This window comes from Anabrus simplex, chromosome 4 (genome assembly GCF_040414725.1).
Source record: "Anabrus simplex isolate iqAnaSimp1 chromosome 4, ASM4041472v1, whole genome shotgun sequence".
Taxonomy (NCBI): domain Eukaryota; kingdom Metazoa; phylum Arthropoda; class Insecta; order Orthoptera; family Tettigoniidae; genus Anabrus; species Anabrus simplex.
This window is the reverse complement of record NC_090268.1, coordinates 80538133-80562685: the sequence shown is the minus strand read 5'-3', so window position 1 is coordinate 80562685 and position 24553 is coordinate 80538133. Positions and strand designations below refer to the sequence as shown.

At 35.8% G+C, this 24553-nt stretch overlaps 1 protein-coding gene across 2 annotated transcripts in view; it reads left to right on the top strand.

Moving 5' to 3' along the window:
• l(2)gd1 (lethal (2) giant discs 1) overlaps positions 1-24553 on the top strand; it is a 107276-nt gene that overhangs the window by 43197 nt on the left and 39526 nt on the right. For both annotated transcript variants that reach the window (XM_067145132.2, XM_067145131.2), the window contains exons 9-14: positions 10842-11063; positions 15543-15739; positions 15836-15967; positions 17188-17363; positions 19218-19338; positions 22991-23142. In XM_067145132.2, coding sequence (XP_067001233.2) covers positions 10842-11063; positions 15543-15739; positions 15836-15967; positions 17188-17363; positions 19218-19338; positions 22991-23142 — 1000 coding nt within the window. The remainder of the gene's footprint in view (positions 1-10841; positions 11064-15542; positions 15740-15835; positions 15968-17187; positions 17364-19217; positions 19339-22990; positions 23143-24553) is intronic.

The window sequence follows — 24553 nt, the reverse complement described above, 5'->3', positions numbered from 1 at the left end:
TAATAATAATAATAATAATAATAATAATAATAATAATAATAATAATAATAATAATAATAATAATAATAATAATAATAATTTATTAAAGGTAATACCATTTTACATAACAGTAGGGAAGAATAAACAAAACAAAACACACTAAAAAGAAAGTTCAATGGAGTATAAGTAGAAAAATATGTACAGATATATACACAGGTTATATTACAAGTAAGCACAGGGAAGTACAGTAGAACCTCGATAATTTGAAATCGGTTAATTCAAAATCCCGCCTAATTCGAAGAAGCTCTCGTTCCCGGAAACATGAGATACAGTTTTGCATGTTATTTAAATTGTTTAATTCGAAATACGGATAATTCGTAATTCGAAGTACAATGTTGGCCCCATTACCGAAATTCAGACTTTTAATTCAAAACTGCCTTTACATTTTAAAACAGTAGTATGTTACATAGTAATTTCGACTCAAAATTTATCCGCCTCATAATAGAACGCGTGTTCTGGAACGTGGAGGGGTAGCTTTCCACACTTACACTCACTTCGGTGGGTCTACAGTGCGCTTCATGATTGCTAAGTTGAATGAAATTGGAATTCTTTTGTATGCAACCTTTTAAGGAACACTGTAATATTACGCAACAGGCAGTGTGTGGAAAAACAGAATCCGCGAACACTGGCGATGCGAACAGTTGACGAAAAACGTGGCTCATATAATAAATTCGTAGGCACCAAACAATATTGTAATTGCTGATGAAACTGCATTGCTTTATTTTAATGCAAGCCCAAATGGTCTTAGGGTTTTAAAGGAGAAAATGCCAGCTGGAGAATCGTACAAGGGTGGGGGATGGGGGTCATTGTAGTGTGTTGCAATGCACATGGAAGTGAGAAACTTTATACCCTCATCATGGGAAAGTTCGATAAGCCACAATATTTTAAGGGCGTCGGGCACTTTCCATGCCAGTACAAAGCATCTAAAAATGCAAACAGTACAGAAATCCAAAAAGTAATGCATTTGCACAGGGGAACCAATTTATCCTCGTCTTTGAATTGTGTGATTTTTTTTTTTCTCTCGTTGCGTGAGGTTATGTTTGCCAGTGATTTATCCAAGTGCATTATTTGAACATTGTAAATGCGCCTTGTTGGATACATTTCGGAAATAGTTTTCCATGGCATTTGAAAGGTTTAAACTCTGTATCGAGGTGATTGCATGTATTAATGGGTCTTAGAATACTTCGTGACATGGCAAGTGTTTACATTTCTGAAGTACGAGAGAAGTGCCATGGCGGGAAATCGTACAAGGATAGAGTCATAGGAAAATTTGATTTTAAGGGCATCGGGTACTTTTTGTGTAAATACAAGGCATCTAAAATGCATACAGTATAGTAATCCAGTGAATAAACACTTGCACATGGTAGCCAGCATAGATTTCTCCTCGTCTTTGAATCGTGCTTTTTTTTTTCTTCCTTTCGTTGCGTGAGGTTATGTTTGCCTGTGAGATATCCAAGTGCATTATTTGAATACAGTAAATGCACTTTCTTGGATACATTTTTGAAATAGTTCTTTTTTCATGGCATTTGAAAGGTATAAACTGTGAATCAAGGTTAACTGCATGCAGTAATGGGCCTTAGAATATTTTGTAACGCGGCAAGGGTTGGTACTTCTGAATTGCGAATTGGCGGTTATTTCAAAATCACGTAATTCGAAGTCCAGTTTTTGAGTCCCAACGACTTCGAATTAACGAGGTTTTAATGTAATAGTCAGTTCTGGAGATAATGTAAGTGATTTCTAAATTTTGACAATGAGCAGTTAAATACTGTATATCAATATCCACTTTGTTTAGAGACCTTGACATTCGTTCAGTTGGCCCATTGAATGCTTAGTTAGTTCTATGCCAATTTGTAGACAATGTATTCTTGAACCTTGTGCGTCTATCTGGTACATGTACGTTAAGTTTTGCAAGGAGTTGTGGACAATTCACCAAAGAATGAAGCAATTTAAAAATGAAGAGTGTATCCAATATTTCACGGCGTTGTGACAGGCTATGCAGATTTAAGGACTGTTGTAGGGATGTATAATCAACATTATCTTATGAGAATCCTGCTCTAAATGAATGTAAACGAAGAAATTTATATTGTACTGAATTTAATCTATGGATAGAGGTCTGATGAGAAGGGTTCCAAACAGGTGTACAGTATTGTAGTATAGGGCGTACTATAGACACATACAGCAATCGATAGGTAGCTAAGTTTGAAAATTCTCTAGAATATCTAGTAATGCTACCCAGTCTTTGAAATGCTTTCTTACAAATTATTTCAATATGTTCATTAAACGATAGGTTATAACTGAATAAAACACCAAGGTCATTAACTTGTGAAACAGGATTTAGAATGTTATTACTAAATTTGTACTGAAATGATATTTTCTTCTTGTTTTTAAAAAATGATATTTTACATTTCTCACGATTAAGTTTCAATCCATTTTGAATACAGTACTTTTCCAGATCTTCTTGAAGTTTTAAACAATCAAGCGGACAATTAATTTGCATAAATTTTTTTGCATCATCACAAACAGCAACTTCTCCAGTATTTCGTATAGATATACGTTCAAACTATCGCGAAGGTAATAATTTACTACATTAAAAAACACGATACGCCTGTAAACTTCCATTTAAAAAGAAGTTAAAGAGATTACACGGTAATAGTTAACAGTCGTATTGTTATTGATTATTGTCGCTCCTCATATTCAAATATTGCATTGTTGGCTACAGTCGTGAACAAAGGGTGTAGTGTAGTCAAGTAAATATAAATAAAAATCAGCTGACCTTGTATTCCATTCATTTGTACTTCTGAGTAGGTAGTTAGTATCCATAATTTATATTTCGCTCCCTCGATCTTTCAGTATTTATGAGCGGTTAGCTAATAATAATAAAGTTCATATATCCCAGTAATTGCAGTTCAAGTCCCTGGAGTAGTAGTAGTAGTTTTGATAGAAATATTTGAGAAATTATTGTAGACAACCTCGTATTTTTCAGTAGGCCTAATTAAGGACACTTTTTTTTTACTCCGTCCCGTGGAGTAGCGAAAATAATAGTAATCCACCAGCTGTAATAATCACATAACCACATTTCAGTAGAATTGTAGTGAAGATAAGGTATAATATATTAGATAGTATCTTGCCAGTTATATTCGTGTTTTTCTTCGTGTACGGCAATCCTTTTGATACTTAAGCATTTAACCAAACGCAGTGTAGTGTAGTGTAGATACATTGTAGTATAGATACAGTACATTTAGATAGTACCGTATCTTGCGTGCTATATTCGTGTGTTATCTTTCGTGTATATCTATTAGACCGTAATACTAATAATAATTTGTCTAAGCATTTAGCTTCGTTGGTAATCTTTGAGTACAGTAGTTCTTGCAAATTTCATTTCTGTTGTGCTTAGTAGTGACATACGGTACGGTACCGGTATCGTAATTAGGATACGTCTGAAAGTAGTTTAAAAATTACTGTAGTGTACTGTACAGTAGTATACGAGTAATATCCTATTAGAATTTAGTGTGTTTATTTTATTATTGTAAAATATTTGTGTAGTACTGGTGTGGTAGAGGTATCCGTAGAAACTCTTACTAAAATATTGTTGAAATTAGGATAGGCTTAATTGCTGTTTGGAATTGTGTAGTTCTTGTGTATTACTTTCGATATTCAGTAATTAACAGCAGCTTTTATCCTGTTAGGGGTTGTAGGATAAAAAAAATTTAAAAAAATAATAATAGAGCACGACTAAGTAGTATTGTAGTGTAGTCGTATATTAATTACCTTATTGTTGTGTACTATCCCAGACAATATATCCCTCCGTTCATTTATTTTTTTGCAAATAAGTTTTTTTTTTTTTTAATTTAAAATTTTCCCCCCCGTAAAGAATGGCTAAGGAGCGCGAGTGTACTTATTGTGGGTGTGGTGAGGCATTGAGGGGTATGAGGGAGGAGTTGGAAAGTTTGAGGGAGATAATTAGGATTCTCACAGAAGACGGGAAGGAAGATAGGACTCCCTCAAACAATGTACAGGTTACAGTAGGTGTACAAGAGGGAGGGGAAGGAGGAGTTGTAGAAGACAGGTGGTCTAATGTTCTAAGGGGAAGGAGATTGCAGGCCAAGGGCTCTATTCAGGATCAGAATTCAGGACAGGTGTCTGTGCGAAATCGGTACGAGTCACTCCAGGTAGAACAACAGAGGGAAGATGAGGGGCAGGGAACTGTTGCTGAGAGCGTGGAAGTAGGAGGAAGGGAAAAGGTAGGAAAGGGAAATGTAGAGTAGAGGATAGGAAAAGACAGGTGGAACGGGGTCATGGGAAGGAGAAAAGGGAGGAGGAAGTAGCTTCTGCAGCTATCAGGAAAGATAGGGCTGACCAGGAGGGGAGGGGATCAAATGAGGTGGGTAGGGTTGAGGCTCTGGTCATGGGGGATTCCATCGTTAGACACGTGGGGAAAGTGTGTGGAGGAAAGGGAACCAGGGTAGAATGTTATCCAGGAATTAGGTTGAGGCAGATGTTGAGGAAAGTAGAAGAGAGGGAGGAGGGGAAGGAGAAGGTGGTAGTGTTTCACGTTGGTACCAACAACGTAAGGCAAGCTGATATAAGTACCAACATAGTTGGAGATGTGTGGGATCTGGTAAATGCAGCACGGGTGAAGTTTAAGAAAGCGGAGATTGTTATTAGTGGAATACTGTGTAGGAGGGATACTGACTGGAGGGTGATTGGGGATTTAAATGAGACTATGGAGTGGGTATGTGGGAAACTGGGAGTGAAATTTCTAGATCCTAATGGGTGGGTAGGAGAAAGGGATCTGCGCTCGGATGGCCTTCATTTAAACCGCAGTGGTACATATAAGTTAGGAAATTTGTTTGGAAGGGTAATAGGGAGGTACATTCAGGGAAACGGGATGGCCTAGGGAGCGGTGATAAGGGAACAGGGAACTGGAAATCAAGTAGGGATGACATAAAATTGTTAGTGTTGAACTGTAGAAGTATTGTAAAGAAAGGAATAGAATTAAGTAATTTAATAGATATATATTTACCAGATATTGTAATAGGAGTTGAATCATGGCTGAGAAATGATATAATGGATGCAGAAATTTTCTCACGGCACTGGAGTGTGTATCGTAGAGATAGGATAGGAAAGGTGGGAGGGGGAGTTTTCATTCTGGTGAAAGAAGAATTTGTAAGCTACGAAAAAGTTAAAGATGAGACACATGAAATTCTAGGTGTAAGGCTCATTTCTAAAGATAATAGGCAACTTGATATATTTGGAGTGTACAGATCGGGAAAGGGTAGCACTGATGCGGATTCGGAATTATTTGATAGGATAGTCAGCTATGTGGGAAACGACATGGAAAGAAATGTGATTGTAGCGGGAGATCTGAATTTGCCAGATGTCAATTGGGAAGGAAATGCGAACGACAGGAAGCATGACCAACAAATGGCAAATAAGTTAATATGGGAAGGACAGCTGATTCAGAAAGTGATGGAACCAACCAGAGGGAAAAATATTTTGGATGTGGTGCTGATAAAACCAGATGAGCTCTATAGGGAAACTGAAGTAATAGATGGTATTAGTGATCATGAAGCTGTTTTTGTGGTAGTTAAAAATAAATGTGATAGAAAGGAAGGTCTTAAAAGTAGGACTATTAGGCAGCACCATATGGCTGATAAAGCAGGTATGAGGCAGTTTCTAAAAAGTAACTATGATCGGTGGAAAACGGTAAATAAAAATGTAAACAGACTCTGGGATGGGTTTAAAGAAATTGTTGAGGAATGCGAAAACAGGTTTGTACCTTTAAGGGTGGTAAGGAATGGTAAAGACCCACCTTATTATAATAGAGAAATAAAGAGACTAAGAAGGAGGTGCAGACTGGAAAGAAATAGAGTTAGAAATGGCTGTGGAAGTAAGGAGAAATTGAAGGAACTTACTAGAAAATTGAATCTGGCAAAGAAGGCAGCTAAGGATAACATGATGGCAAGCATAATTGGCAGTCATACAAATTTTAGTGAAAAATGGAAGGGTATGTACAGGTATTTTAAGGCAGAAACAGGTTCCAAGAAGGACATTCCAGGAATAATTAATGAACAAGGGGAGTGTGTATGTGAGGATCTTCAAAAGGCAGAAGTATTCAGTCAGCAGTATGTAAAGATTGTTGGTTACAAGGATAATGTCGAGATAGAGGAAGAGACTAAGGCCAAAGAAGTAATAAAATTTACGTATGATAACAATGACATTTACAATAAGATACAAAAGTTGAAAACTAGAAAAGCGGCTGGAATTGATCAGATTTCTGGGGATATACTAAAGACAATGGGTTGGAATGTAGTACCATATCTGAAGTACTTATTTGATTATTGTTTGGCCGAAGGAGCTATACCAGATGAATGGAGAGTTGCTATAGTAGCCCCTGTGTATAAAGGAAAGGGTGATAGACATAAAGCTGAAAATTACAGGCCAGTAAGTTTGACATGCATTGTATGTAAGCTTTGGGAAGGCATTCTTTCTGATTATATTAGACATGTTTGTGAAATTAATAACTGGTTCGATAGAAGGCAATTCGGTTTTAGGAAAGGTTATTCCACTGAAGCTCAACTTGTAGGATTCCAGCAAGATATAGCAGATATCTTGGATTCTGGAGGTCAAATGGACTGTATCGCGATTGACATGTCTAAAGCATTTGATAGGGTGGATCATGGGAGACTACTGGCAAAAATGAGTGCAATTGGACTAGACAAAAGAGTGACTGAATGGGTTGCTATATTTCTAGAAAATAGATCTCAGAGAGTTAGAGTAGGTGAAGCTTTGTCTGACCCTGTAATAGTTGAGAGGGGAGTTCCTCAGGGCAGTGTTATCGGACCTTTATGTTTTCTTATATATATAAATGATATGAGTAAAGGAGTGGAATCGGAGGTAAGGCTTTTTGCGGATGATGTTATTCTCTATAGAGTGATAAATAAGTTACAAGATTGTGAGCAACTGCAACGTGACCTCGAAAATATTGTGAGATGGACAGCAGGCAATGGTATGTTGATAAACGGGGCTAAAAGTCAGGTTGTGAGTTTTACAAATAGGAAAAGTCCTCTCAGTTTTAATTACTGCGTTGATGGGGTGAAAGTTCCTTTTGGGGATCATTGTAAGTATCTAGGTGTTAATATAAGGAAAGATCTTCACTGGGGTAATCACATAAATGGGATTGTAAATAAAGGGTACCGATCTCTGCACATGGTTATGAGGGTGTTTAGGGGTTGTAGTAAGGATGTAAAGGAGAGTGCATATAAGTCTCTGGTAAGACCCCAACTAGAGTATGGTTCCAGTGTATGGGACCCTCACCAGGATTACCTGATTCAAGAACTGGAAAAAATCCAAAGAAAAGCAGCTCGATTTGTTCTGGGTGATTTCCGACAAAAGAGTAGCGTTACAAAAATGTTGCAATGTTTGGGTTGGGAAGAATTGAGAGAAAGAAGAAGAGCTGCTCGACTAAGTGGTATGTGATTGAAATAATAACATTAAGTTATTTATTAGACCACCTAATCAATACAAAATCTTGGATGATTTACATAAATTTGTTAGCTAATAGTGGTACATGTTTCGCATTCCCTGAAGGCATCATCAGCCATAGTCTTAACCTTAAATTAAAAATAGGCGTCTAAATAACATGTAGTAATGAAATGAATTTTAAAATCTTGAAGAGATTTGAAGTAAAATAACATTAAAAATAACAATGATGGTTTGAAAATACAATGTGATGAGATACAATAGTGGAAGTATTAACAAAATTAACATTAGAAGGCTGCTAAAATAAGTACAATGGATAAAACAACAGATTGTTATACAACAAGTAGTAGGATTGCATAAAAGTAAAGTTGATAGTCTGGCGGTTATAATTAGAAGATGGCGAAAAATCTTATATAATCAAAGTAAAGAAGAGAGAATAAAAGTCAAAGTTAGTCGAGAGATCCGAAGTTAATCATGATCTTGAAGATAAAAGACGAAAGTCAGATGCATATGGAGAAGTTGTAGAACACGTTGAGGATACGAAGTTGGTGAATAGAAGTTGAAGAACAGTTTCAAATAGGATCACTATGGACCATCTCAAAATTTTGAAGTGATGTTCAAATGTTGCAAATTGTGAGCTTGCAGATATTCAAGTTGAAAAAGCATATAAAAGTGGAATCATTTGACGGTGACAAAGATAGCTTGCAATATTATGAGTTAGAAGTATTTGCAACAGTATTACATGTAATAAGTGGTATGTTCCGAGCTGTCAGCGGAGAGAGGGCGTGGAATGACATTAGTAGACGAATAGGTTTGAATGGCGTCTATAAAAGTAGGAAAGATCACAATATGAAGATAAAGTTGGAATTCAAGAGGACAAACTGGGGCAAATATTCATTTATAGGAAGGGGAGTTAGGGATTGGAATAACTTACCAAGGGAGATGTTCAATAAATTTCCAATTTCTTTGAAATCATTTCGGAAAAGGCTAGGAAAGCAACAGATAGGGAATCTGCCACCTGGGCGACTGCCCTAAATGCAGATCAGTATTGATTGATTGATTCAAAAGCAATTCAGAATTCTTAAGTATATTTTTAATGTCATTTATGTAGAGAGTAAACAGTAAGGGCACAAGGTGGGACCCTTGAGGAACTCCACTGGTACAATAATAGGTGCAGAAAAATGATTCCTTATTTTAACAATCTGCAGGCGATTTTTAAGATATGATTCAAACCATGACAGGAGAGGCCCATTAATTCCGTAGCCTGTTAGTTTTTGCAGCAAGATATCGTGGTCGACAGTGTCAAAAGTTTTTGAGAAGTCTGTATAAGTGCAGTCCACTTGGGAGTGGTTCTCTATTGCATCCAAGAGGAACTGATAGAATAAAAGAAGATTGCTACATGTTGACCGTCCTGAAAAGAAGCCCTACTCCCCTGCTGTGGCTCCTCCCCTCCCCCATCCCTTCCCTCACTTTCCCTTTATCTCTGTCACTTGGCCTCTGCCATTGCACTCTTCAGTAGCCCAGCTCCACTCCTTTCAACAACTCCGCCAACACGTTGCTCAAGGTGAGTTCGCTCGCCTCTTTTCACTTAACTTTCTTTTCGTTTATGTAATTTTATCATGCCTAATTTGGCTTTCAATCTTTTCATCATGTCTCCATGGTTCCATATTGAACTGGGAATCATAACATTAGGTCAAATTAAGATCTTCACACGACCGCATTGTTTGCTTCGGTACCACCTGAGTTAAGCCTGTTGAATACCACAGATTAAGAGAACAAGATTACTTCTTCCCACCGATAACACATGTTTTGCAGTTTCTTTTTGTCTAAAGATACACTTTATGATCTATACGCCTCAAGCTGGACTATATTCTTGTGTATCGAGACTTAACAACTGAGTACCATATCAGATTTTATAGAATTTTACTCTATGGTCAGATGCACCTTAGTCTCATCATCTTGTACCACAGTTTCTTGTTACATTTTAATATTTGTCATTGCAGTTGCTTGTCTTGTGTTTTACATTGTTTTTTGATTAGTTGTTTTTTGCTCAATTGATTCACTGTCTGATGATGACGCGTAATGAGCGTCGAAACTAGTACCAATCTTGTATAAACGACATGTGATCTAACTCACATCAATGAATTGTCATTGTATTGAAAAGTTGGATCCTTAACATTTTCAGTTTACTATAACTCTTGGTTATCAGAGCAAGCAGCAAGTTTCTATGAAGAGGGTGTTCAAAACTTAGTTGTAAGGTATGAAAAGTGTTTAAACAAACTTGGCGGCTATGTTGAAAAATAAAGTGTAATATGTAAAATGTGTGGTGTTTGAAAATAGTCTTTCGTTGTGTAGTTATTTTCAAATGACCCTTACTTAAAAAACATGCCTCGTATGTTTGTCACATTGTCAATTAATTCAGTGTTATCTTGCACTCTCTTTCTTATGAACACCGAGCATCTGCTGTCTCCTTATTCTCTTGTCTTCCACTATAGTCCAGTTCCACTTCTTGATGAATTTTTATATACTAAGGGCATTCAGTATTATATATTGTTGGAATTGTTAGGAAGCTGCTGGGTAGAATGGTGTTGTTTGATAAATCAAAGTTGCATATTTGAGGGATTCATTTCAGGTTGATTTATTTCTTGCATCTCATACATCTCATCTCGCATCACATTATAGCCTTGATAACAACATTTTCTAAGATATTTGTATATAGAATGCAACAGCAAAAGATTAAGTGTTGTTTAATTTTGTTATAGCATCTTAGTGAAGTTGCAAAATTAAAGATGCTTTTAAATAATAATATTTCTGGAACTTACTGAACATACAGTATATGGACACTGCTTGGTATACTGATCAAAGAAATACCTTGATAGTTGTTCCAGTCCTTCTTTTTCCCTTGTTATAGATATAGGTGCAATTCCTGTTTGTATCCTATTTGAAGGTATCTTACTCAAATTCCATACTAAACCTATTACTCTATGAAAACCATTGCTTCTTTACCTTCCCAGATATAAGTATTGTGCAGATTTGTCCTTGACCTCTCATAAATAGCCCTTGTTGATATTCTGTATAATTAAACTACATACCAGTATTTTGAAGCTCAGGTTGGGATAAAGAAATAATAGGAAAATATTGAATGTGACTTCAGAGATGAGGAAGGTAGATGAAAACAGTTAAATAAAAAGAACTGAATTGGAATAATGATATATGATTATGATGCTTATGTTATTTTGGTAGTAAGATTGTCTGGTAAACACCTCGGTATAATTTTTGGATGCTCTGTTTAATATATTTTTAATCATTTTCTGTTTCAGGGTTTGGGCCCATTCCTGTTGAAGGTGGAGCTGCTGCAATACCTGCTGCTCCAGCACCTTCTCCGAGACCGGTGGCTCCTGCGCCGCCTGTTACTCCTGTTCCATCACCTCGACCATCTCCATCTATACCTGTCACGCCGGCCACACCCACGTCACCCCAAACACCCAAAACTCCAGCAACACCGTCATCGCCTGCACAACCATCTGCAGAGAAAACAAATGGTAATAAACTTTTAAAAATTTATTTGGGAAGTATTCCTTAGATATCTCGTACAATGTCTTCTTCAAATAGCTTCTCTCTTCATCAATTCCAGTTCTTCCCTGCCCCTGACAAGCTTGCTTCTAGTACTGAGCTTCATCAAGGAGGCAAACGATAGCACTTGCTTAGGGGTCATTTGATCACATCAGCAGTCTTGATAGTCTTGGTGTGGAAATTGTGGACAAAGACTAAATTATTTAGGGCAGATACAGGTAGTGAAAGACTAGGAATGTAAGACGAGCAACAAGGGGGGGAAGTATCCATGAAGGTCAGTATAAGTAATGGAAGGGAACTAATAAGTGACAGTCATATACAGAAAGGTAGGAACTTGGATGTGAAGACATAACAGGATAAACATAATGAGAAAAAATGGAAGTAGAAAAACTGGGGTTGGTTAGGCAAGAGCCTATCTATATTGAGAAGGCAGTGTATGAAGATGCAGAGATTGATAGAAGAAATAAATGATGTAAGGCATTCTAAAACTGATGATTTGTGATTTCTGAAACAATTTCATAAAATGCATGCTTAGTTAGATCAAGTGTGGAGAGTTGTACTAGTGTAGAATTTTATGACTGACATCAACTCAAATATTATCATTTGTATTTTTTGAGGATTATTTACGTTTTACTTGTGATATCGTAGGTTGTCTTAGGACAGTACTGACTGACAGTGTAAGAGGATTGACTGTACTTAAACAGGTGGAAACAAGCTTGCTTCCTTGCTTTGTATGTCTTTCATGAGAAATATATTTTTGGCTGAGTTGTTCAGTTTTCTATCTCCATCATATTGGTTGGAGATTTTATATACCATTGGGCTGCTTTTGTTGTTGTGGTGTTCAAAGTGGTGTTGGAGTCTCCTCACATATCATGTCCAGATGAATTAGCACCTGCTCAGGTACAGCTGGTTTCTCTGGTTGATTAAGATAACACTGTTTTTATACTGTGCTTTATATTTCCTCTATATTCCTTCCTGCAAGGACAAGCTGTGAAGTGTACCTCAGAGTTAATGAGAGGGATGCATGGATCTTAACTGTATGTGACCATTGAGGTATTTTTGATGTGGAGGTGACGCTTTTAAGATGATGGCGCTTTTTCTATCCAAGGCTTTGAATCTTCCTTGGTGAGGGCGGCAGCGTGAAGGATTTCTGTGTGATATGCAGTTTGCATCATTTTTCTATCATGTATTTTGTAAAATTGTAATCTTTAAAGAAAATCTTTCTAGTATAAATTAGGGCAATAAACTATAAAGTATTCTCCTTTGACTGCACATTGTGTATGAGATTAATCATAGATATTTTATCTTAGAACGTATTATGACAATGAAATCCAAGAGTGTGTGGGCCAGCAGGAAGAAGAACTGCAACAATATGGGTGGTAACCAGTGGAAAACATATGATAGTTCCTGCTAATTGTTGAGGCACACAGTGGGGAAATTGACCCAGCCCATTCCTTTTTTTTTTAAACCTTCAAGCCATCCATTAGACGCCTTGAAGTTACAGAATTCCATTATGGCAGCTAAATGTGATGCCTTGGCCTGAATCAATGTTCCATCAATAGGAATATTCGAAGCCCAAGCTTGTTTGAACTAGTTCACCAGAACATCTTCTAAAGCTGAAAACTGGCTTTTACAGACACGTTTCATTTGGCTGCTTCCTCCTGCCAGACAAGCATCCTCAGTCTTCTTGCGGTTACTTACTATCGTATTTAAAGTTGTCGTAGGAATGTCCAACATTTGGGCAATTTGCAAACATTTCATGTGTGGATTAGCATCCACTTTCTTGATAAACTTAAAATTTTCCTTGTTGGTAAACTGTCTAGCTATCTTCTTCTCCATAACTTAATGTCTTGCAAACCACTAGTCCTATGTTTAAGTACAATAGGCCTAATTCACCGTAAAGATAAGCGCTACACATCAGCTATGTACGTATGTACAGTTGGCCTAATTTAATACGTTACATGATTCATTTACGAATGAAAATTTAGCACCTAGATTAAGAAACAACACTCAGACGTGATACTGTTGCGCTATCCAATCAACCACAGCAAAGACTGGGACTGACGCTACCTGTAACCAAGGCAACTAGCTGTAGGTTGACATGCTAGCACGCTATGTTGTCTGGGTAGTCTGTGGCTGTGAAATTAAGTTCTCTGCCAAATCCTTACGCATGCCAGCTGTGGCTGGAGCGTTGTGCGCGCAACTTGGCCTGGAACGGTAATTTAAATTCCTTATGATGGGAGTTATGAACGTACTAAAGAGTAACATAAATGTGCTGTCCAGGTTTCTTTAGCATGTATTTAATAGGACATGAAATGGGACTTAGAAATAATGACGTGATAACCAGGGAAATGCGCTAAAGAGGGACGTCCTAACCAGTTTCAACTGTATACTGGAGTAGCTATATTTTAGTTGATAGTGAAACACATTAATTCACTAAGTAACCATTTTAGTTAAGGACTGTGACAACCTGCAGCAATGAAGGTAATATTTTCAGTTTCCAGTCTAATGGAACAGTTATATTGATGTAATTAAGTTTTTGTTAGTACAGAAATCTTCCTTGATTAGAGAATTAATTTCTCAATGCCATTTACTGTTCTGCGGTGCACCAGATAAGAGTATATGGATGTTTCAGTGTTTTCATACTAAACTCTATTGTTGCATTCTTCTTCTAATAGTTAAACCATAAGATCCTATAGAAGAATACATTTTCTCAAAATATTTACATCTATGTTCTTTTTTTCATCTTCTTTCATCTCATTTACATAATTTTAAGAAGACTTTCTGTATAATTTTGTAATGGTCCTCACGTTAAGGATAAATTCTTTACCTGAATTGATATACAGTGAAACCTCGTTAGTGCGTTCCTCATTAACACATTTTCCCGCTTAGCTCGTTGTAAATTCAAAGTCCTGATTCTCATCATATTAAATCTATATAAAAATACCTCACTTATTGCATCATTAATTTTCGCTATTACCGCTTAGCATGATCACATTTTTGTAGCCCTGAAAATGTTATTTGTCATCCCTTGTGAAACAAACATGATTTTCAAATCGGCTGTCGCCACAGTTGTGTGATTACAGAAAAAGGCCTTAAATTCCTAAACTTCATAGGATAAGTTGCATGTTCAGGGAGCAAGCCGTTAGCCTCAGGAATGTTCAGTTTTGTTTGCCGGTTAGGAGCAAGATTGCTGAATAACACAGCGAGTCTATTTGTGCTTGTACAGTATTTCACATTCCATTGAGAAGTTAGAAATTTATTTTGTGTTGAGTGGTACAGTGAAGTGTAGCGAATAAATTTGTCACGTTATATGGTCGCCTGTATGTGGATTGTGAACATATGAACATACCTAACACATCACAAATTTTCTCTACCGCTTACTACATGTATGATCACTTATTTCCTAGGCCTGAAAATGTTATTTGTCATCCCTTGTGAAAGAAATGTGATTTACAACTTGGGTAAGAGCCGTCGCCTCAGTTGTATGATTACAGAAAAAGTGAGCCTATTTATGCTTGTATTTTGCATTCCATCCAGAAGTTAAAAATTTATTTTGTGTTGATTGGTACAGAGAAATTTTGTTGCATGATACGGTAGCCTTTATCTGGATTAGGAACATAATCGTGTGAAATTGACTATTGTGGTGCATATTTGTCTTGTGATAGCGTAGTTATGGATATGGAAAGTGTCATCAAATTCCTTACTAATGAAGACAAAACTAAAATCTTTCAGAAAGTGGACTGGCATGTGCATCTTCAAGCACACAGAGGTCACGAATGTTGAACTCACGCGTTCGAGTTTCGACTCGATCATTCGACTTGGTGGAAGTTTTTCAAAATGGGAGTTAGTCATTCCTACATTCAGGGAACGGTCACACATGGTCGAGTGTAACCTCGCTTTCATTGTCTGAGTGTGTGACCAAAAAATAATGTTTAATAACCCACTGCTCTGAAATAAAAGACTTCTACTAACCTTTGTTTTAGAAAGAGTGTGATCTGCAATAATACTTGAATATTTTTATTGGCCCCTGTGCATATGTTTTCATATTTGTTGTTTGGTGTTTTTCATACCTTTCAGTGTACTTGTTATTTTATAAGCCTCAGCAGAAAAGGTTTTTAGATTTGTTCTCTTGTGTTTTTCACACCTTTTAATACTTTCCTCTCGTCTTTAGAAATGGTAGATGTAGTTTTCTCTGTACCCACGGATACACGTTGTAAAATGCCCTCATGTCAGAAAAAATTGTATCTAATGTTTCCATATCCCTATTGTGTAGTTTTTTTTCCTTTTTTTTTTCCCCCCGAACATTGAGTAGTATGTTTTCTCACTTAACAGGTTCATTTTTGTTGTGCCCTGCAGAAACATCTTAACGAGGTTTTACTGTATATATTTTCTCTGTTGTAGAGTAAGAGAGCTAATAAAAGTAAGAAGGAAGTATTCTTTTCTAGTGCGAAAATCACCTCAGTCTCGCCAGGAAAAGCAACTGTCTTTCTTGATTGCTCGACAAAGGGAGTTCAAAGAAGCAGCTTTGAAGGCCAAACAAAATGGTGAGCTGAATCAGGCAAAGGAATATTTGCGCTTGGCTAAAGGATTTGATCCTCTCATTGAAGCTTCACACAGTGGTCTTCCAGTAGATATGACATCGGTAAGTATATTCACAAAAAAAAAAAAAAATATATAGGAGGCATTACCAACAAAAAGTATTCAAATTAAAGAAGTTTTGTTTTGTTTTGTTTTCCAGGTTCCTGTCCCACCAGATACCAAAGTGATATTGGAGTCAGACTTTGATATTATCACTATTGAAGACTGCATTCCAGGGAGCGATGCTGAGATATTTGAAAAATTGGAGGAGGACCTTTCTAACCAAGCAAAGGTGATATTCTAAATTTACTTGTACATTTTAGTAAGGTTACAGCTGTTGTAGTTTGAATACTATTTTGTTTCAGGAAGATACTCGCTAACTTTCTCACTCAGAGTAAAGGCAGATCACTATCAGTCGTTCTAGACTTTTAGTATGTAACTTCAAAGGAGTTGGACATTTAAACATCTCCCTTAGTAAATTATTCCAGTCTCTAAATCTTCTTCCTATAAATTAATATTTGCCCCAATTTGTACTTACAACTTTATCTTCATATTTTATTGGCCCCTGTGCATATGTTTTCATATTTGTTGTTTGGTGTTTTTCATACCTTTCAGTGTACTTGTTATTTTATAAGCCTCAGCAGAAAAGGTTTTTAGATTTGTTCTCTTGTGTTTTTCACACCTTTTAATACTTTCCTCTCATCTTTAGAAATGGTAGATGTAGTTTTCACTGTACCCGTGGGTACACGTTGTAAAATGCCCTCATGTCAGAAAAAATTGTATCTAGTGTTTTCATATCCCTATTGTATAGTTTTTTTTTTGAACATTCTACTTTTAAAAACTGCATTCAAACTTATTCGTCTATTAACATCATTCCATACCATCTCTCTGTGGACAGCTCGCATCATACCACTTAGTTGAGTAGTACTCCTAATTCTTTCCAACCCCAAATTTTCAACATTTTCATAATACTGCTCTTTTGTTGGAAATCATCCAGAACAAATTGTGTCGCTTTCCTTTGGATCCTTTCCAGTTCATGAAGGAAATAATCCTGGTGTGGGTCCCTTACACTGGAACCATATTAAAGTTTAATAAAAGCGTTGAAAATCGATTGGTTTTACCCACCTTTATGGTTTCACTTAATCTGGATAAATTTAAGAACATGTGAGAATGAAATGAAGGTTGGTTTGGAACATTTTACCTAAAGAGAATGACTCAGTAAAGTCTGTTCAATTATAAGCTTTGCTTTTCAGTGTCAACATTTTAAGAGTGGGACTATGATGTTTCTTCGACTGGTATTCATGATGATAATAGTGGTGTCCCATTTCAGGAAATTGCCTTAACTTGTTTACACTCCATTTTAAGAATCTGTTCTGCATTTTATTGCATTTATTCATAGCTTTTAAGTAAACATTCCTTGTTATAATCAATTCATCATTAAAAATCCGTTTTGAAGTTTTAAAACTCTTTAATTTGAGTTTAATCTTACATTTACTGTGTTTTCTTTGTTAGATGTGTCTCAACACAAGAGACCATTTCAAAGCGATAGGAGATGTTGCTAGTGCCAACCGCTTTGAACAGCTTGCACTCCATGCAAAGAAGGATTTGAATGCTGTGCGATGTGCACACAGGAGGAGTGAACCTTTACCTAAGTTTCATTACGAGACAAAATCTTTCTCTATTGTCCAGTAAGTACTAGTGAGTTATTTATTATAAGAATTATAATCCATGTGTTAAAATGATACTTGTATTTGGAGACCAAATTTCATAAATCTCTTACATGCTTATGTATGAATGCATTACAAACTTTTATGTTCATGAACTTTTGTATGAAGAATTCAGTAGTAGTAGTACTTTGACCTCAAATCTGTTTGGATATCCACACCACAAGTCCTAGCAACACACAGTTAGATAAAAAAGAAAAACTCCCAATTGTATTAATTGGTGTAATTTCCAGTCTAGTCAATATTGACATCAGACATCTTTCTTTTGTAGTGAAAGTCCATTAATAAATATATCTTAAGTGTCTTCTGAAACATGACTTTGATTGAGGACTTATTTTTCCTCATGTGTATGATGTTATTGTTGTAAACTTTTACGAGAGAATACAAGAAAATGGTATGAAATAAAGAAATATGTGAAGAGATGTCAACAGCTGTATGATGCTTCTTTGACTGTTTTGGGTGTCAGGTAGCTCAGAGGTATCATCATCATCATCATCATCATCATAATCATCATCATCATCATCTGGAAAGGACAAGCTTCAGTGTGTAGCATCATTTAGTTTTCCTTTAGATGATAAGAGTAATAGATGTTGTTTAAGGGGTAAAAATTAGTTCCTTCTGGTTGTTTCAAATAAATACTTTCCTATCAAAGTCATCTTACAAAAAGCTACAGTGACATAATGATCAGCATGATTGTGTTCTTCATTCTATGCCTTATTTTAAAATATGTTTTGAATAATTTAAAAAATTTCAGAATTGTTTCAGAGTTGTAATCTAATTCTTTATGGTGAGAAAATTCCATTTTTACATCAACATTTTAAAATTTTTATTGATATTTTTAATCAGTTTAACATGAAATATGTAAATCTCAATCCTTTGTAAGGGGACATATCTCAGTATTTCAGTTATCATTATTTTAATGCTTTACTGTTGTACTGGTATTTAAAATGTTTTCTGTGTATAGTCTCTTTGTTAAAATTTATATACATGTTTTTAAGTCAGCAAATATCCTTTCGTCTAATTAATTAATAAATTATTAATTAATTAATTAATAAATTAATTTTTCTTCTAAAGGAGGAGAAGAAACTTGTGATATTAGAGAAGTTACTACGGTACGAAGATTGATTTATAAAGAGGCTGTTTGGTATAATTTATTTCAAGTCTATTCAATATTGACATCATACATCTTTTCTTTTTTTTAGTGAAAGACCATAAATAAATATGCCTTAAGTGACTTACTCAAGTATACTTTCTGAAACATGACTTTGAATGAGGAATTACTTTTCCTCTGTGTATGAAATTAGTGTTGGATAATATAAAGAAAATGTGTTCTGTAAGTACAGTAACAACTTTTGTATCTAAAGGATTTAACTTATAAGATAAGCATTATGCAAATAAATCAGTACTTGTTAATGAAGTAGAGAGAGATTGATGGATAGTTCACTGAAGAATGAATGTTATGTTGGTCTGTAATATACATCACCACCTTTGCCAACAAAGGAGGGGATAAGAATCATTGCATAGGTGCATACTTTGTATGTGTTCTTATCTGGTAAATCAATGTTCTCCATCTCTTTCCTTGTCTTGTATTATTTCATTCTTAGTTTTCATATTTCGATCCCTTTTCAAATGGTGTTAAGAAAGACATAGTTTGTCATATTTTTATGAATTTATGAGCAGCATGATCTACTGTACATCAGAGTTTTGTGAATTTTTGCAGGGAAACTATATGTTTATACTCTGTATAGAATCTTTTGTAGTATTGGTTCCAAACTGGCATATACCAAGTTTAACATTGTATTTGTTTTTTCTATTTAGGTGCAATACAGAACTTGGAGACAATGATCTGGAATTAACTATTGTGCAGGGTATCAACTATAATGTATCAAATCCCAAAGATGTTGACACATATGTTAGATTTGAATTTCCATATCCAGCAGTAAGTATTGATTAACATGTATTCACTTTACTATTTTGCACATATTTCTGAAGAGACTTTCTCACGCAAGTTTTTATATTTTCATATTTTAATGTTACAAAAGATTTGTATGTACTGATGATGGCTTAAAGGGTCAAAACATGTCTACATTGTGGATAATTATGTATTAATTTTAAAGTTTGTTAATATTGTGTATTGAACAAGGTGGATTAAATCCTATTTTCGACCCCAATAGTATATATCAAATAGCTCTAACAAATACTATAATGGACCAGTTTGTCAAATACCGGTAGTGATCAGAATACGTATTATTCAGATGAATGGCAAGTATTCAGAATACTTCATTATTTCTTATGTAATATTAAAAACAAAAAAAAGAATAATTTGCATCTATTATTATTATTATTATTATTATTATTATTATTATTATTATTATTATTATTATTATTATTATTATTATTATTATTATTATTATTATTATTATTCAGAGAGAGGCTGTTCCACTTGGCGTGCTGACTCCCTTCGGTCATGCTCAAGCCCCGTTTTTGGGACAGACAATACTTTCAAATATTGAGACCGATAACCTTCCTGCTGTGATAAAAATTTGCTATTCCTTCTTTCTTTGCTACAGAGGATTCTTTGGTACTATTAACATTAACAATAGTAAGCACGGATGTTAAATATTATTTATAAAATCATAAATATTTCTCTTATTATTTGTTACAGAATCAGTTGTCCTGCACATAAGATTGGAAATTTTATTTTATAAAACATTTTTACATAGTATTAACAGAAATGTTTTAAGCTCTTCCATAAACTATTCTTTTATCCTCTGTGAATAAAATGATTTATAGCCTAGATTGTTGTACTTTCTCCCCTGATATTAGATATTGTGTTTTGTTCAGTTCTTTACAGCCATTTTCTTGTGAAGTGTATACATACTTGACAGAAATTTTAAAATTACATTTCCTTTTTATTCTGGACATGACCTACACATGAATACCAATTTCAAAAAATTGTGATAAAACTCTGGATAAAACTCTTATATTATTTAAATAGATTGGAATGTTTTTGTTGCAAGCCACAAATAATTTTTCATTCTTTCCCTTACTTGTTCATTCTCACTGGTTTCTGTGGTTTCAGTATGGTACAGTTTTATCCATATTTTTCTTGGCTCTTATGACTAAGTTTGCTACTTCCAAAGGAATTTTTGAGCTATTACCAGCAATACTGAAGCCTCCGTGGCTCAGGCGGCAGCTCGCTGGCCTCTCACCACTGGGTTCCATGGTTCAAACCCCAGTCGCTCCATGTGAGATTTGTGCTGGACAAAGCGGAGGCAGGACAGGTTTTTCTCCGGGTACTCCAGTTTTCCCTGTCATATTTTATTCCAGCAACACTCTCCAGTATCATTTTATTTCATCTGTCAGTCATTAATCATTGCCCCAAGGAGTGCGAAAGGGTTCAGCAGCTGGCACAATTCCTATCCTCGCCGCTAGATGGGGGCTTCGTTCATTCCATTCCTGACCCGGTCGAAATGACTGGAAACAGGTTTTGGATTTTCTTTTGTTCATACTAACAATACTCCAGTCTATTTGAAACATCAAAAACTGATGCATTTTACTGTGACTTTGCTGATATACAGATTCTTCAGCAATTCTGCTTTTTATATAGTTGTGCTTTGTCCATCTGGGGTCATATTACACCTTCACTTGTTTTAGTGGAATGCCCCTCATTTTGATATCAACATCAATTAGCTGGCAATCAGACACCATTACTTCTGTCATTTTTGATATATCTTTATGTTGAATTTAGTGTTCAAATTGTCCATGTAGATACAGTAGAACCTCGATAATTCAAAATCGGTTAATTCAAAATCTTGTCTAATTCAAAGAAGCTCTCATCCCTGGAAACATGAGGTATGGTTTTGCATGTTATTTAAATTGTTTAATTTGAAATACAGATAATTCGTAATTCGAAGAACAATGTTGGTCCCATTACCAAAATTCAGACTTTTAATTCAAAACTGCCTTTACATTAAAAAATACGTATTTTACAGAGTAATTTAATTTCAAAATTTCTCTGTGCCATGAAAGAACGCACCTTCCAGAGCGTGCAGGGGTAGCTTTCCGCACTTACATTCACTTTGGTGTGTCTACAGTGTGCTTCATATGTGCTAAGTTCGAGTGAAATCGTAATTCTTTTGTATTCAGCGTTTTAAGGAACGCTGCATTATCACCGTAGCAGGCAGTGTGTGGAGAAACATAATCCGCGAACACTGTTTTGCAGACAGTTGGCGAAAAAGCCTGGCTCATTTAATCAATTCGTACACATCGAACACTATTGTCAGTGCCGATGAAACTGCACTTTTTAAATTTTTTAATGCAGAGTCCAAACGGGCTTATGGTTTTAAAGGAGAGAAGTGCCAGCCAGGAAATCGTGTAAGGGTAGGGGTTACTGTATTGTGTTGCAATGCACACGGAAGTGAGACTTCCTTCCCTTGCCATATAAAAGTTTGATAAGCCACGATGTTTTAAGGGCATCAGGCACTTTCCGTGCAAGTACAAGACATCTAAAAATGCAAACGGTGCAGTAACCCAAGAGATAAAGCATTTGCACAGGAGAGCCAGCATAATTTGTCCACATCTTTGAATTTTGTTTTTTCTTTCTTTGCATGAGGTTATGTTTGCCAGTGTTTTATCCAAGTGCATTGTTTGAATAATGTAAATGCATCTTGTTCACTACATTTTGGAAATAGTGTTTTCCATGGCATTTGAAATGATTAAACTGAGAATCAAGGCGATTGCATCCATTAATGAGTCTTAGGATACTTTGTGACTTGGCAAGATTTGGCATTTCTGAATCACGAGACAAGGCAGCCATGGACATGTGCCATGGCAGGAAATCATACAAGGATAGTTACTGTACTGTGTTGTAATACAGACAGAAGTGAGAGACTTTCTCCCCTCGTCATAGGAAAGTTTGATAAGCCATGATGTTTTAAAGGCATAGGGTACTTTCTGTGCAAGTACAAGGCACTAAAATGCATACAGTACAGTTATCCAATGAATAAAGCAGTTGGACAAGGGAGCCAATATAGATTTCTCTTTGTCTTTGAATCATTTTTCTCTTTGTTTTTAATTTTATTGCGTGAAGGTATGTTTGTCAGTGAGTTATCCAAGTTCATTGTTTGAATATTGTAAATGCACCTTGTTGAATGGTTAAATTTTGGAAATCTTTTCTTTTTCATGGCATTTGAAAGATTTAAACTGTGAATCAAGGTTAATTACATGCAGTAACAGGTCTTAGAATACTGTGCGACGTCGCAAGGGTTGGCATTTCTGAATTACGATTTGGCGGTTAATTCAAAATCGCGTAATTCGAAGTCCGATTTTTGCATCCAAGCGACTTTGAATCAACGAGGTTTTACTGTATTTCAAAGATTTCCCTAATAACTCTTTGCTTTCTTCAATGATTACAATATATGCTGTAAGGAGGTATTTGAGTATTTGAATATTGAAAGCATAAATCTGTCAGTATCATCTCGTTTGCATATGGAGTGTGTCAGAGAAAACTTTTCAGAACTAACTTGTGCAATTTGATGAGCCTTTTCTTGAATGTATTATGGTTACTTAACTAGATTTCTTCCTTTTAGGAAACGCCTTATAAAGATAAGACTGTACTCATAAAGGATACCAACAACCCTCAGTATAACCAAGCATTCATGATACCGATCCAACGAAATGTCCGTGCGTGCCAGAGGGTGTTCAAAAGACAAAATATCAAATTGGAAGTTTGGTCTCGAGGGTGAGCAAGTTAACCTTTTTATAACCTGTTCCTTTCTCATGAATGATCATGAACTGTTCTTGTGTTTTTATTGTTTTCCTTCATTGAATGCATGTTATTTCTAGATATAAAATGCATGCACTCAGAAATCAGCGTGACTGTAATTTCCCGAATATTTTGAAATAGATGGACAGTTTATTGAAATAATGTTTAATTTTTGGTGCTATTATAGTATGAGATTAAACTGTCTTTAGTATAAGAGATGAGTGTAAATCCATATATGCATTTGTGTGTCCACTTTTCATGTGGAATATAGTTTGCAGTATTCTTTGGAAATAGTTGCTCCAAGATTATTTCTGTATTTCTTATATATTTTGTTATAGTTTGGGGTCAAATAATATATTTTGAGGTGCTCACTTTGCGTAACTCATTAAGTGGAAACATTTTGTACTTTCGTTAATACTTACAAGAAGTTACGAGTTATATATGAATTCTTGAATCAGGGGGGGAAAAAAAAGGTTAAAAGAAATTTAAGGGCTTATAAATACGAATAAATTACGAGGCTTACATTCATATGTTTTGGATAAGTTCTGGTTTGTACCTTTAAAACTTTAGTTGTATTGACTGTACATGTCTCAAAACAATAGGGAGGGGGGGTTGCAAGATTTGATACACATATATTGTTGCACAAATTGTGTTTAGAGTGGTGTGTTGTGTGTTACCAGACAATTCAAACCTTTATGTAACAGTAATACACATCTTGTTTATGTTTCAATGTACACTTGGATGGTGGAAGCAAAAATTAAACACAGTGTCCTAAATCAAAGTGGAATCACCATCCATTAGTGTCATATTTTCACATAAAGAAATCTGTTACCTGGTATGGCTTCCATGTGTCTTTAGGACTACCTGACACCTTCGAGGCACACTTCTGATGAGTAGACACACACTGCTTGTGGGATGTTATCCCATGTATTGATCAGAGCATCTGAAAGTTCTTGAAGTGTCAGAGGGGCTCTAGGATGACATAAGAGTCATTGATTTGGCTTGTCCCGTAAGAAGTGCTCAATGGAATTGATGTTGGGAATCATAGTGAGTCAATCCATGTTTTGAATCTGGAGTTCCTCTTGGACAGCCCTGGTAGCAGCTGCTGTATGCACCCATTGCATTGTTTTGTTGCAGCACAAATTGGGGCCCCATCCCCACTGCAGTGGGCTTAACATGATTGAGTACAATTTCCTCTACGTAACTGACAACCATAAGTCTGTGATCACCACAAGGTCCATTCGGCTATTGATTGTGATACCACTCCACACCATTGACAGACCTAGTGCCAAACCTATCCAGTTTCTGAACTGTCCATATACCATGGCAATGATACACCCACAGATGTATATCACTCTGCGTTACGAGAAAGCCTGATTCATATATG